At 40.1% G+C, this 13,558-nt stretch overlaps 1 protein-coding gene across 2 annotated transcripts; it reads left to right on the top strand.

The window, feature by feature from the left end:
* The first annotated feature begins 2,272 nt into the window (after positions 1–2,272).
* Positions 2,273–4,033, top strand: LOC140975183 (glutathione S-transferase PARB-like). Of its 2 annotated transcripts, XM_073438754.1 has the most exons (4): positions 2,273–2,395; positions 2,429–2,588; positions 2,727–2,775; positions 3,424–4,033. In XM_073438754.1, exons 2-4 carry the CDS (start codon positions 2,436–2,438, stop codon positions 3,885–3,887), a joined length of 666 nt encoding a protein of 221 aa, XP_073294855.1. In that variant the 5' UTR covers positions 2,273–2,395; positions 2,429–2,435; the 3' UTR covers positions 3,888–4,033. The 2 variants fall into 2 exon arrangements, with proteins under 2 accessions (XP_073294855.1, XP_073294854.1); XM_073438753.1 differs by having other exon boundaries at positions 2,308–2,588.
* The last annotated feature ends 9,525 nt before the right edge of the window (positions 4,034–13,558 follow it).

Genomic DNA, 13,558 nt, shown 5'->3' with positions numbered 1-13,558 from the left:
TAGTGTCAGCAAGTTGGGAGTGGTCAAGAGTAGAACTTTCTGCGGGATTGAAACTGTACAGCTTCATTTGAGTATAATAATATAGTTGGATGAGGACTCTAATAGTAGAGTTTCAGGAGGACTTTATCAACATAGGTTCAGTAGGAATTATTGGTATAGTTTCAGAAGAACTATGCTGATTGCGATCTTTATAAATTAACAAAAGTTAGTAGAATTCGAGTAGGTGGTAATGTTGTCGTGCAGGTAGGTAGGGTGTTAAGATATTGTTATTAACCGCTATATTGCTATATCTCTAAGCTTGCATACCTGAAGATCTTGAGCGCACTTAAAGTTTCATCTTTGATCGCTCATTCAAGCACACACTCATAAGAAATTTATTTGATCATTCAAGGATCAACCTCGTGCTACTCAAGTCTATTNGCTTTGTCGACGCTATCATACGATTATCCCTGATTGAGGCCGGTGTGCCAGCTCGAGCATTGATTTGATAGCGATTCGATTGACTCTGACATGTGCTCAGTGGATGGGCATTTGACCTGATACCTCCACGACATACATGCATTGCATATCATATATCATTGTTTAGATATCTGTGGTATATATTGTGGTTGCTTCAGACTGAGCTTTGCTCACCCCAGATGGGGCTGTTGTTGTCTTTGTATGTGGACAATGACAGGTACTCCAGGATATCAGGAGACCCGAGAGGGTACTTCTGGAGGGAGTCACAGTTTGAGTTGAGGTTTAGTGGTCTTTCCCAGTATATATGTTTATGTATCTATATACCGAGGCATGTCCCGAGGATATGATTTGTTGTTGTATGATTTGTTTTGATTATGTGGGCAGATTTTATGATGTGAGATGAAATACTATTTTTAGTATTCAAATAACATATTTTGGGCTCATTGTAAAGAAATTTTAAACTCGTTTTCCGCTGTGATTAATTAACCCTAATCAAATTGTGTTGTAATAACGATTAGGAGCTAAGGGCCCCACAGTTTATTTATATCAGTGACCTTTGGGTTGTTTGATTTACTGTGTGCTCTGGTGAAATAGAGTTCTTAAATATCCAAAAGTGTAAAGTGATCACTAAAAGTTCCATAAGTCCTAGTTGGAGTGGGCTTTTGCAAAAGTTTGTAAAGCCAAAGTCTTTTAGTTCAATCCTTCTTGAAAAAGAAGAACGAGTGACGTATGAGTTTTATCTCCAAACATTTATAAAACCTTGTGTTTTTATCTTCTGTAATTTCTTATATTTTGAACCGTTTTTTGTTAACCAGCTAGCCAACCGGTTGTAGCTATAATTAGAAATTCTGAACCGTCTTCCTCACTTTTTAAGTGATTCACATTTCTAACCGTTCGAGAAAAGTTTCAATAGTCTAAAAACTCTTGAAAACAAATTTAAAAAACGTTCAATTTTAAAAGAGTTTATCCACCCCTCTTCTAAACTCTTTTTCGATCCCAATATAAGTACTACCACATATTGTGGTCCTAATAAGGGGATGTGACAATCGTAGGTATACGATGTACTGTCCCAATGATAGTGGTATTGTGGGTGACAATGCTTGGGACTCCAAACTCTCCGATCATGCGTCACAGGTTAGACGGCGTGACAAGATGCTCGTGGTGGTTGTTAGAGCGAGGGTTAAGCGGGTAGAGTTTAAGCTGCAGGTGGCGGTGGGAGGTTGTTTTGGCTGTGGCAGCTGGTAGCACATGAGAGAGTTTAGCCGCAAGTGGCGGCACAAACGAGATTTTGGCTGCAGGTGGCAGCATAGGGGCGGGAGGCAGTGTGGGATGTTCAGCCGCAGTAGGTGGCTTTGGTGAAGGTTTGGGCTACGGATGGCAGCACGGAAAAGAGTTTGGCTGCGAGTGGCGATATGGGTGAGGGTTTGGATCGCGAGAAGCAGCGAGTTTGAGATAGAGACTGTTTTTTGCCACAGAAGGCGGCAACAATGGTGTGTGGAAAAGGGTAGATGAGATCCTACCTATGTGGGCACTACCCTCATTTCATTTCAACGGGTAAGATCTTGGCACACATACAATTTCAAAAAAAAAAGTGGGTCCTATATATGTATGGACAAATCTTGGCCATCCATCCTATCATGGGGCAATGCCCACATGGGTAGGATAAAATAAACCGTGGAAAAGTATGTTGGTTTTGCTAACAAAAATGGTTATGATGGTCATGGATAGCGACATGTGTGAAGTAGTAATCCCACAATATTTTTATATAGACAATACTCTAAAATAATTTTTCTGACATTTAGGCCATAAATCATAAATGGGCTAGACTCTATTTATTTGAATTCTTGGATAAAATTGATCCTCATCTACTTCTTTTAAATCGAACGTGGCAAGATTCCCACTTCAAAGTTGAGTATAGAAACTCGGCGGCGAAAGCAAGATAATATAGGCACGTCCGAGCGTCGGAAGCTCTTCCAATGGCTGCTCCGGTGAAAGTCTACGGTCCTCCTCTCTCCACCGCCGTGTCAAGGGTCCTGGCCTGCCTCCTCGAGAAAGATGTCAGCTTCCAACTAGTCCCCGTGAACATGGCCAAAGGCGAGCATAAGAAGCCCGAATACCTCAAGATTCAGGTCATTTTGATTTCTTTTTTCTCTTCTTTGGATAATTAATTAAGTGAGATTCGTTTCTGTTTATGATTATGATAAAGAAATCTTATCTATTGCAATGGTGGTGTTTTTATTGATTTGGGTTGTGATTTTTGTGGACAGCCGTTTGGGCAAGTACCCGCATTTGAAGATGAAAGCATTACCCTCTTCGGTAAAAAAAATAAAATTCTCCATTTTCTTTGGGTTCTTCGCCTTCTTGTTTCGTTTGAACAATAGGCTGCTGATGTGAATTTTGATGAGGTGATGTTTGATATATAGCATAAATATTTGACTTGGTACATCATCTTATGATTACACATATATTTGAATGGATATTTACATGTTTTATCAATGAAACAAGACGTTTTCATTACAAATGTTAGTCTCGAGCTCAATCGAAATTTATCTTTATTTCAGGTGGCTTTTAACTAGGAATCTGTTTAGAATATTTTGTATACTTCTTAATGTGTTTCATTATCTTACATAAACCACATAGTATCTGTTATATATTCAAGGACTTTATATATACAACTAGCATTGGTTATACAGATAAAGTTAAATGTCATGATTGAATAAAACCGTAAAATATTATTAAAATAAAGATCGTTTTTACATTAGAGTCAATAAAGCTCAAGTCAAAAGTTGGCTCGCTTGACACTTACTCTGACAAAAACGTTGTATTATATTGTAAATTTTAGACTTGGTTCAATAGGAAATGCAAAATTTTGTGAACTTTTATATGTAGGGTATTTTGTTGCATGCTTTCAAGTTTTTCTAAAGTAATAAGTTGTCTCTTTCGTCGTTAAAAATAAATAAACAGAATCAAGAGCTATATCTAAGTACATTTGCAACAAATACCCAAATCAAGGCAACAAAGGACTCTTCGGGATGAACCCTCTCGAGAAAGCATCGATCGATCAATGGTTAGAAGCCGAAGGGCAGAGCTTCAATCCACCAAGTTCGGTCCTTGTTTTTCAGCTGGCCTTTGCTCCACGCATGAAGCTCAAGCAAGATGAGAATCAGATCAAGCAGAATGAAGCCAAGCTTGCCAAAGTGCTTGACGTGTACGAGAAGAGGCTCGGTGAGAGTAGGTTCTTGGCTGGCGATGAGTTCACTTTGGCAGATCTTAGTCACCTGCCTAACACACAGTACCTCGTAAACGGAACTGATCGAGGGGAGATTTTCACGTCGAGGGAAAACGTCGGTAGGTGGTGGGGTGAGATTTCGAGCAGAGAGTCTTGGAAAAAGGTGGTTGAGATGCAGAACTCGCTCCCTCCCTCCTAGCAGTGCTTGAATGCAGATTTTCTTGGTAATGTTCTTCCGGTTTTCAAAGTGTTTTTGAGCAGTACTTAGCTATATCTATGACTATAATGCATGTCATATACTTGAGAGTCGATTCATTTTGGTCTCCTTGAAGAATTTTACTTCAATTTTATCTTTTATTTTAATCACACAAAAAGATCTTTTTAAAATTTTTTTTTTGAATTTAACAAAGAGTAAAGTTTCCTATTATTTAAAAAAATTACATTTTTGGAAAATCGAAAAAAATACAAATTAATAAATTAAGATCGTAAATTTACAACGGAATCAAAATTGTAATTTTCATGTAATTAATACTTCCATCCTCCCTCATTACATGACATTCTACTGTACGTACCATCGGTCAACATATAAAATTTAATATTTAAAGTATAATTTTGTTTGCAAGAATCACTAGTGTAGCATTAGCAGCTATGGTAGATGCACTGACAAGGAATTTCGACTACCTGTCTCAATGAACAAATGTATAGTAGAAGGATTGATGGAGGCATATGAGGGAAAACATACTTGGCTTAAATCATCGACGAGATCGTTCGCTGTCTTCCACTCAATAGGAAATACTCCAATTAGTTAAGTACCAATAACTATGCTCAATTTTGTATAAGAAAAAGATGAGCGTAACGACACAATGTTGCACACTCGGCGGGCGTGCTTCGACCGTGTCTCCGAGGCAGAGTTGAATGTAGATATCATGAACGCGAGGTGCAGGATTCCTTCCGATCCACTAGTGGAATGGTATCAATTGAAGTAACGAGCCCCCCATGTTCCTCGAATGGATCTCTTAGTTGTTGAGAAGGTTGCCCAAAAGACAGCTCACTTCGACGTTTCCAATTTCCCATAGAATCTCCGGAGCTTTCCATGTTGCGCGTACAATCTTTCAGGAACCGTTCGCAAAACTCAAACAGTTTAGTCCATTTGGTTGCTAGTTTGCCATCCATTTGTTTTAAAAAGTAAAATTTCTAGTCCTTATTAAACAATTATTTATCTGTTTTTGTGGTCGTGTAAAATTTGGAAAATTGTATCATGTATATATGATGTGATTGAAGCTAAGTGAAATCTTGTTACTAATTTTCCAAAATTAAACTAGGACTATTCAAAAAAATTAGATAATAAAGCAGGACATTATTTGATATAATAAAGACTATAGTTCGTTATTGGTGAAAAAAATAAAAAAAAATATTTGTAAAAAATTAAATTTAGCAATTATTCTTGCAATTACACCATAGAAAATATCTTATGCAATCTAAAATGGGCGTGCTTAGGTTAATTATGTTGTTTTTTGTTATGGTGGACAACCAATTTTCAAACAAAATTCCAGCTATGAAAACAGATAATGCCACTGACTTCTTCAAAAATGAGTGTCAATGGTTATTATTATTATTTTTTATTATCTTTGAAAGTGATACACTAAGTTCTTGCCCTTATACACCACAACAAAATGACATAGTGGAATGAAAGCATAGGCATATCCTTGATGTAGCATGAGCACTTCGATTTCAGTCGTCTATACCATTCAAATTTTGGGGGATTGCGTCCTAACAACTGTCTATCTAATCAATAGAGCCCCCACACCATTGCTGGATAATAAATCTCCTTTTGAACTTTTATTTCACAAGCCTCCTTCTTTGACTTACGTAAGAGTGTTTGGATGCTTATGTTATGCCTCGACTTTGCCAATAGGCCACGAATTCTCACCCTTTGTTGTACTCTGTGTTTTTATTGGATACTCTAGTGTACAAAAATGATACAAACTACTTAATCTTCAATCAAGAAAGACAATAATCTCCAGAGATGTGGTATTTCATGAACTCATCTTTCCATTTGCTGTCACTAATCAATCCCTTCCCATTTTCAATCCATCATCTACTACGGTGGATCCTCACTTGCCACTGATGAGCCAGCAGCTGCCTTTCATTTAAATGATCCATCACCCTCTATTCCTGCACCTTCGAATATCTCATTACGAAGGTCCACTAGAACCACTGTCTCTCCTATTTGGACACATGATTATTCTTGCTCTTTCACCCATAAACAGACCCCTAACACTTGTGTTAATCCCATGGCTAACTACTTTACATACGATCACTTCTCCAAGACACACCATCCTTTTTTAGCATCCATTTCCTCAGTTAAAGAGTCTCACTTCTGTCATGAGGCAATCGCTGATGTTAGATGGTGTGCTGCTATGGATGAAGAACTTACTGCTCTAGAGAGAAATCACACATGGGATATTATGGATCTCCCACCACAAGTGAAACCCATTGGATGCAAGTGGTTGTACAAAGTTAAACTCAAATCTAATGGGAGTGCAGAAAGATTTAAGGCACATCTAGTGGAGAAAGAATGCATACAACAACATGATATTGATTTCCATGACACCTTTTATTCCACTGAAAATATTGTGACAATTTGATGTCTCCTCACTGTGATTGTAATTCATAATTGGCCTCTTTTTCAAATGGATGAGGCAATGCATTCCTCCAAGGGGATGTGGATGAGGATATTTACATGAATCTTCCACATGGATACAAAGTTCAGGAAGAGAACAAGGTTTGTAAGTTGAGAAAGTCATTATATGGTTTAAAACAAGCTTCTCGTCGATGGAATACAAAATTCTCGAATGTCATGATTGAAGGTGGTTACTGTCAATCTCAACATGATCATTCATTGTTCTTTTAACATGATGATACTTCAATTACTCCACTTGTGGTGTATGTCAGATGACATTATTATCACGGGGAGCAATGCAGTGGCTATCCAGAATTTAGAAGTGTTCCTTCATTACAAGTTGCAACTTAAAGACCTTGGTCCTCTCAAATACTTCCTAGGCATTGAAATAGCCCATTCCACATAGGGTATTTACATTAATCAACGTAAATATGCTTTAGAACTTGTTACTGTTACATATATGGCAAGCACTAGACCATTTGATACACCCATGGAACAAAACAGAAAGTTCACTAGCCATGAGCTTGATTCTATTATGCACCAAAATCATAAAAATGATTCTGAGTATGCTTTACTGGCTGACTCAAATGAATACCAACTTGGTTGGTTGACTGATATACCTGACTATTGACCTGACATCTATTATGCGGTCTAATCTCTCAGCCAATTTATGCGTGCTCCAAATACATATCACCTGGATGCAGCTTTTCGAGTATTAAAAGAAACCCGGGCCAAGGCATTCTATTAAAACCTTATGGTTCTATGGCATTTACAACATATTGTGATTCGGATTGGGTTGCTTGCCCCATGACTCGTCATTCATCATCTACAGAAGCAGAATACCGTACCATGACAACCACCATTTGTGAAATCCTTTGGATTGTTAGTCTTTTGTGTGACATGGGAGCTCACATTCGTTGTCCTACGACGTTATTTCGTGACAATATGGCTGCCAACCACTTTAGTGCCAATTTAATGTATCAAGGATGTATAAAACATTTTGAGATTGACTGTCATTTAGTCCGTAAGAAGATCAAAGAAGGCCTCATATGCACTCAACGCGTTCCTACACGTCGACAACTTGGCGACATTTTCATGAAGAGTTTGGGAAATGCTCAACATGCGTATTTGCTTGGGCTCCAGGGAGTTTATGACCTGCGTCAACCTTGAAGGGGGAGCCATACTAATTCAAGCTTGTTGCACATATCGAAGTCTTGGTTCAAGCTTGTTGTTCACACCCACATCAAACTTGAAAGGGGAGTGATAATTGTACAAGAATGCCCTTTTATTAAATAGACTTTAGAAACATGCTTCTAGATTGTTAACATATCTTTCTTTGATATTGTATACAAGCACAAATAAAAAGCTAAGTTAGATAGAAGAAACATTTTATCAAATCAGTGAAGTTTTCTCTCAATTCGCTCGTTTCTTAACAGTAGCATAGGAGTTATGCAGGTAGATGCACTGACAAGGAACTTCGACTACCTGTCTCAATGGACTGATATATAGTAGGGGGATTGATGGAGACATATGGTGGAAAACATACTCGTCTCAAATCATTGACGAGATCGTCCATTGTCGTCAACTTGCTAGGAAATACTTTGAGTTAAGTACCTGATACCCCTGTAAGGGCCGGTGATACCCCTGTAAGAGCTTGGGTCATCATTGACCCAGGATATCAATTGGAAAATAGAGGTCAGCTTCCCGGACATTTCACTTCCACCCCGACACTTCTCTTCTTCACCAGGCAGTTGTCATAGCCCGAGCTCCTATACAAGCACCCGAGTAACCAACCACCCGAGCCACCTCGAGAATTGATCCACACTCGAATATGATTGATATAGGCCGTCTAATCTGTCAGAACAACTTGGGCTTGGAGTATCCGAAAAGTCATCAGAAGCTAGGGTATGGGCAATTGACTTGCCATACTTAGTAGGTGGCACTGGAATCGAGGTACCTACCACATTTTCTACTATAAATAGCAGGTACTAATGTCATCTACAGATTCTGAAATCTTTGAACTCTCAAGCATTATACATATTTTCTCCAAAAAATATTGTTTCTGTTCATCTTCAACCTGCTGACTTTAGCATCAGAGTGATTACGTCGGACACTCTTCCGGCGCCCATTCACGAGTTCTTTTCATTGTTTGCAGGTGACATTGAGGCCATTATCTTCAGTCAAATTCCCCAAACATTATAAATTGTTGATTTGATCCGTTGGAGCTCCCGACCCGGCTCATCCCATTTCAGCGAGATCACATCATTGGCGCCGTCTGTGGGAAACTTGAGTTCAAGACATTGATATGGCTCGTACCAGAAGAACTAACCAAGATAATTCTCGGGCCTAGGGAGATGGAGGGCAAACTTCGAGACAAGTTGAAGTCAACAATACTGGGCCAAATCTCATCAGCATGACCCCGGAAGGATTGAAGAAGATTGTGTCAGATGCCGTAAAGCAAGCTATGGCCATGAAAGAAGTTTCTCAGCATGTTACCCCACCCGGGAACAGACAGGAGCGAGAGCAGGAGCAAGAGCAAGAAGTGAGGAGGGAAGAGAAGGTAGGAGGAGAGGATGAGGAGTCCAGTGCTGGATCCAAATCGCCTACTGTGGTTGAGGAATTGTCGGAACTAAGACAGAAAATGAAGGTTTTGGAAGGGCAGTTGGATAGTCGTAGTACTTCTCGAGCTATTGCTAAGGGATGCCCATTTGTTGATATCATCGTCCTGGAACCTCTTCCCGGAAACTTCAAATCCGCCAAAGTAAAAGATTACGATGGTAACGCAGACCCTGGGGAACATTTGGCCAGATTCGAGAACATGGTCATGCTGCACTGTTACACTGACAGAATAAAATGTCAAGTGTTCCTAACAACGCTGGTAGATTCAGCCCAGAGATGGTTCGAAGGATTGTCCCCTCAAAGCATACATTCCTTCAAGGACTTTCAAAAGGTGTTCTTAGTGTGCTGTCGTTGACCCACCAAAATTAAATTCCTACTCTCTAAATAAAATTAGTGTAATGATGAGCAGGGTCGAATCCACAGGGAACGGGAGATTTATTCCTTTCGAGCAAAATATAAATAAAAGGGGAATTTTGGGATATTAATTTAAATAAAATGCTAAACTAAATTACTTCAAGAACGAAAAAAACAATAAGTTTAAATGACAATTAATCAACTAAGATAAAGTAAAGAATTTAATATGAGAAATATCTGATTCAAGGGGATTCTACTATTTAATTATATCACTGTTCATCGGCAAAAAAATAATTTATTCAAGTTATTCCAAGCAATTAACCTTAGAATAATAGGGATAGTCGCTAAAATTCTTGTGTTTTCCTAAATTAATTGACCAAACCCAGCATCCAGTCAAAACTTACCAATAATCAACTGGGCACGATAGCGTTCCATATTAATTAAAGATAGCATTTTTGTTTCGTGAAAACAGTTAATCCTAAAATCTAACAACCGAGATAGCTGCAATTGTAAGATCTAGTTCCGTCGATCTATTTAGATTACACATGTTATGATAGCACAACACATCTAACCTATTGCTACTCACGTACCAATCGTTCGTGACAATTACGGATCACTGAATTCATGGTTAGCATTAGAAAATCATACATCAAATTAAATTGTCATATTAATTGACGTATAACAATAATATAATTAAATCATAAATCAACGAATACTTGAACAAAACACAAATATTAAATTAAAGTGCAAAAAACCTCACAGTGATAAAATTAAAATAGTAGACTATCCCTTGAATCAGTCTAGGAAATTAGCTAAGCATAGTTTGATCTACAATATCCATAAAAATTAAATAAGAAAACATAAAGAAATGCAAACTATTGTGTTGGGAGGAAATCTTCAAGCCTTGCGCCTTCAGCTGTGTACGTGTGATGGAATATTTTTTGTTGGAGAGAAACTAAGGCTGCTCCCCTTTTCTTTTTACGTGGAGTGGAGTGGTAGATTTGGGCCTAAATTCTTTGCTAAAAGCTCACTAATCTCTAATTAACCTAATTCTTAAAATATAATATAATAGATAATATTTTATCTATATTTTTCCTCTTTGTACTTTTTGGCAGCTGAAATATCATCACAAGGCGTGGCCATGCCTTATTCCCGGACCTCTTCTGGTTTGGCCATTTTCTTTCAAACTATATCTTGAAAACTTCAAATGTGATAAATATCGCCCTTTTTAACTCAATTTTGCTTCAAGACCGTGAAAGTTCCTCCTATAATAAAATTACACAAAAATGTGTCAATTAAACATATCGGAGGTTAGAATAATGGGAAATATGAAAATAAAATATTAACTATTTCGAGCCTATCAGTTCTTACACCATTTTAGCAGCAGCAAAAAGTACAAAAAAACTGCTTTTAGTCTTTTCAAAGTCAAGTAGAGCCCGAAAGAGAGCTTAAGGGCTTATATCAGAAGATTCAACAGAGTGGCTTTGGATGTCCCCACCTGTGCCACTGAAACAAAAACTACGGTATTCACCCAAGGCTTGAGGGAGGGTGAATTTTTTAAGTCGCTGACCAAAAAAGCGCCCGGGGATTTCGAGGACTTATTATCCCAGGCAGAGAAATACATCAACATGGAGGAAGCCCAGAAGCAGAAGAGGGAAGCCGTAAGGAAAGAAAGAGGAGACCAGGTAGCTAGGCCCGAGGAAAAGGGACAGAGAAAGAATAATCCAGGACACTTCTCACACCATGTGTCTCTTAAGATTGCCCGGGACAGAGAGGTCTAGGAGTGCAGTAGGGATCTGGCCCCAGACCATCAATTATCCCGACCGGAGAAAAGAGGATTTTGTACTCTCCATAAGGTGTGTTATCACAACACCGAGGATTGCAAAACATTGAAGGGAACTATTCCTCCCCTTCCGCCCCGGAGCAAAGTCAGGCCAATAAGAGGCCGAGATTGCAATGGACATCCCCACAGCCAGGGTCCAGCGCTCGGGGAGGAGGTATGAGGAATGTACCGAGAGGAGAGCCCGGGAGGAGAAGAGAGCCCGAGCTTGAGACAAAAAAGAATTCACCCCTTGCTACGAGGTTGATAAAAATGATATCAGGAGGCTCTACTGATGGAGACTCCAACCGGGCGAGGAAGTCGAGGAGTAGGAGAGAGTGTATGGAGGTAGATGGGATGAGAAAGAGCGAGGCAGTAATCAGTTTTGGCCCAGAGGATTTAAAGGGGGTGAATCTACCCCACAATGATGCTCTGGGTATCCAAGCCCGGGTGGCAAATTATGACATTCTGAGAGTCTTTGTTGACTCCGGCAGCTCTGTAAATGTAATTTTTAAAGATGTCTTTGTGCAGATGGACTTGCAGGGTTATCATTTAGAAGCTGTGGAAACTGCCATTTTTTTGCTTTGCTGGCCATGTGGTATACCCCGAAGGGGATATTGTCTTACCATTAACCCTGGGCTCCCAGGATCTCGAGAAAACAGTGATGACTTCTTTCACTGTGGTGGACTCCCCATCATCTTATAACATCATACTAGGGAGGCCGGCCATGAATGAGTTGAGGGCTGTGGCATCTACCTACCATCAAAAGATAAAGTTTCCTGTGGGAGCCCGGGTAGGAGAAGTCCGAGGAGACCAGCCCTCCTCCCGGAAATGCTATGTGGAATCAGTCCGGGCGGATCAGAACAAATCCAAGAGGGAAGGGAAGAAAGCTAGAATGGATGAAGTTGGAGGAAGAGTGGTGGAGAAAGGAGAGGTGCATTTTGTCGCAGAGGAGGAGCAGGAGATGATAGAAGTCGGACCAGGCCAACAAATCCGGGTGGCTCGGGACCTCAGTGCATCCACCCGAGTTAGTTTGGTTAACTGTTTAAAAGATAATATTCATGTGTTTGTCTGGTCCCAACAGGAGTTGACGAGGATCTCTCCCCTGATATCGGAACACCAACTGAATATTCTCCCGGGATCTCAACCGATAAAACAAAAGAAAAGACACTTTGGTCCTGAAAAGGACAGAGTTATTGATGAACAAGTAAAAGAGCTTCTGAAGGCCGGCCACATTCGGGAAATTCAATTCCCTACATGGCTCTCGAATGTGGTATTAGTGCCCAAATCTACCGGGAAGTGGCGCATGTGTGTAGACTTCCGCGATCTCAATAAGGCTTGTTCCAAAGATCATTATCCTCTGCCCCGTATTGAACAATTGGTGGATTCCACCTCGGGCTTCGAATTGCTGAGTTTCATGGACGCATACCAGGGGTATCATCAAATCGCCCTGGCCAAGAGTGATCAGGATAAAGCCAGCTTCATCACCTCGGGAGTTTCATTTTGTTATATTGTAATGCCTTTCGGGTTAAAGAATGCAGGAGCTACTTACCAGCGTTTAATGAACAAAGTCTTCGAGAAGCAGCTGGGACGAAACATGGAAGTCTATGTGGATGATATCTTGGGCAAGACCAGGGAGGTTGCCAGCTTTATTGTTGATCTAGAAGAAACCTTCGCCACTCTCATACATTACGGGATCAAACTTAACCCGGCCAAGTGCATTTTTGGCGTAAAAAGTGGCAAATTCTTGGGATTCGTAGTAACAGATCGGGGGATTGAGGTGAATCAGGAGAAAGTCAAATTCGTGCTGTGCATGCCATCTCCTCGATCTGTCAAAGAGGTACAAAAGCTGACCGGGAGGATTGCTTCCCTCTCTCGATTTATTTCCCGATCAGCACACAGGAGTTATCCTTTCTTTCAAGTCCTTAGGAAGGCCCAACAATTTGGGTGGGATGAAAAATGTGAACAGGCCTTCCAGGATTTGAAGATTCATCTTGCTGAACTCCCGATGTTGGTAAATCCTGAGCCTGGGGAAAAATTGTTTGTTTACCTCTCCACTACAGAGTATGCTGTCAGTTCAGTGTTAATAAAAGAAGAAGGTTCTGACCAAAAACCTGTGTATTATGTCAGTCACGCTCTGAGAGGCCCCGAGCTCCGATACAGCGAAGTAGAAAAGATTGCCCTGGCCTTGGTCGTGACCGCCCGGAAGCTGCGACCATACTTCTTGTCTCATCAGATCGTAGTACTCACTAATAGCCCTTTTGGGAGAATTATGACTCACTCAGAGGTGGCCGGACGTATGACTAAGTGGGCGGTGGAGTTAGAGGAGTATGATATTGAGTACAAACCCCGGGTAGCCATCAAAGCACAAGCTTTGTAAGATTTTTTATCCGAG

The sequence above is a fragment of the Primulina huaijiensis genome, chromosome 4 (genome assembly GCF_012295235.1).
Source record: "Primulina huaijiensis isolate GDHJ02 chromosome 4, ASM1229523v2, whole genome shotgun sequence".
Classification (NCBI taxonomy): domain Eukaryota; kingdom Viridiplantae; phylum Streptophyta; class Magnoliopsida; order Lamiales; family Gesneriaceae; genus Primulina; species Primulina huaijiensis.
The sequence above is the reverse complement of the archived record's forward strand: the minus strand, read 5'-3'. Positions and strand labels throughout refer to the sequence as shown.

Coding starts and splice junctions, on each gene's coding strand:
- LOC140975183 (XM_073438754.1), top strand. CDS start 2,436: ATGGCTGCTCCGGTGAAAGTCTACGGTCCTCCTCTCTCCACCGCCGTG. Junction 2,589..2,726: donor CCGAATACCTCAAGATTCAG/GTCATTTTGATT, acceptor TTTTGTGGACAG/CCGTTTGGGCAAGTACCCGC. Junction 2,776..3,423: donor TGAAAGCATTACCCTCTTCG/GTAAAAAAAATA, acceptor ATAAATAAACAG/AATCAAGAGCTATATCTAAG.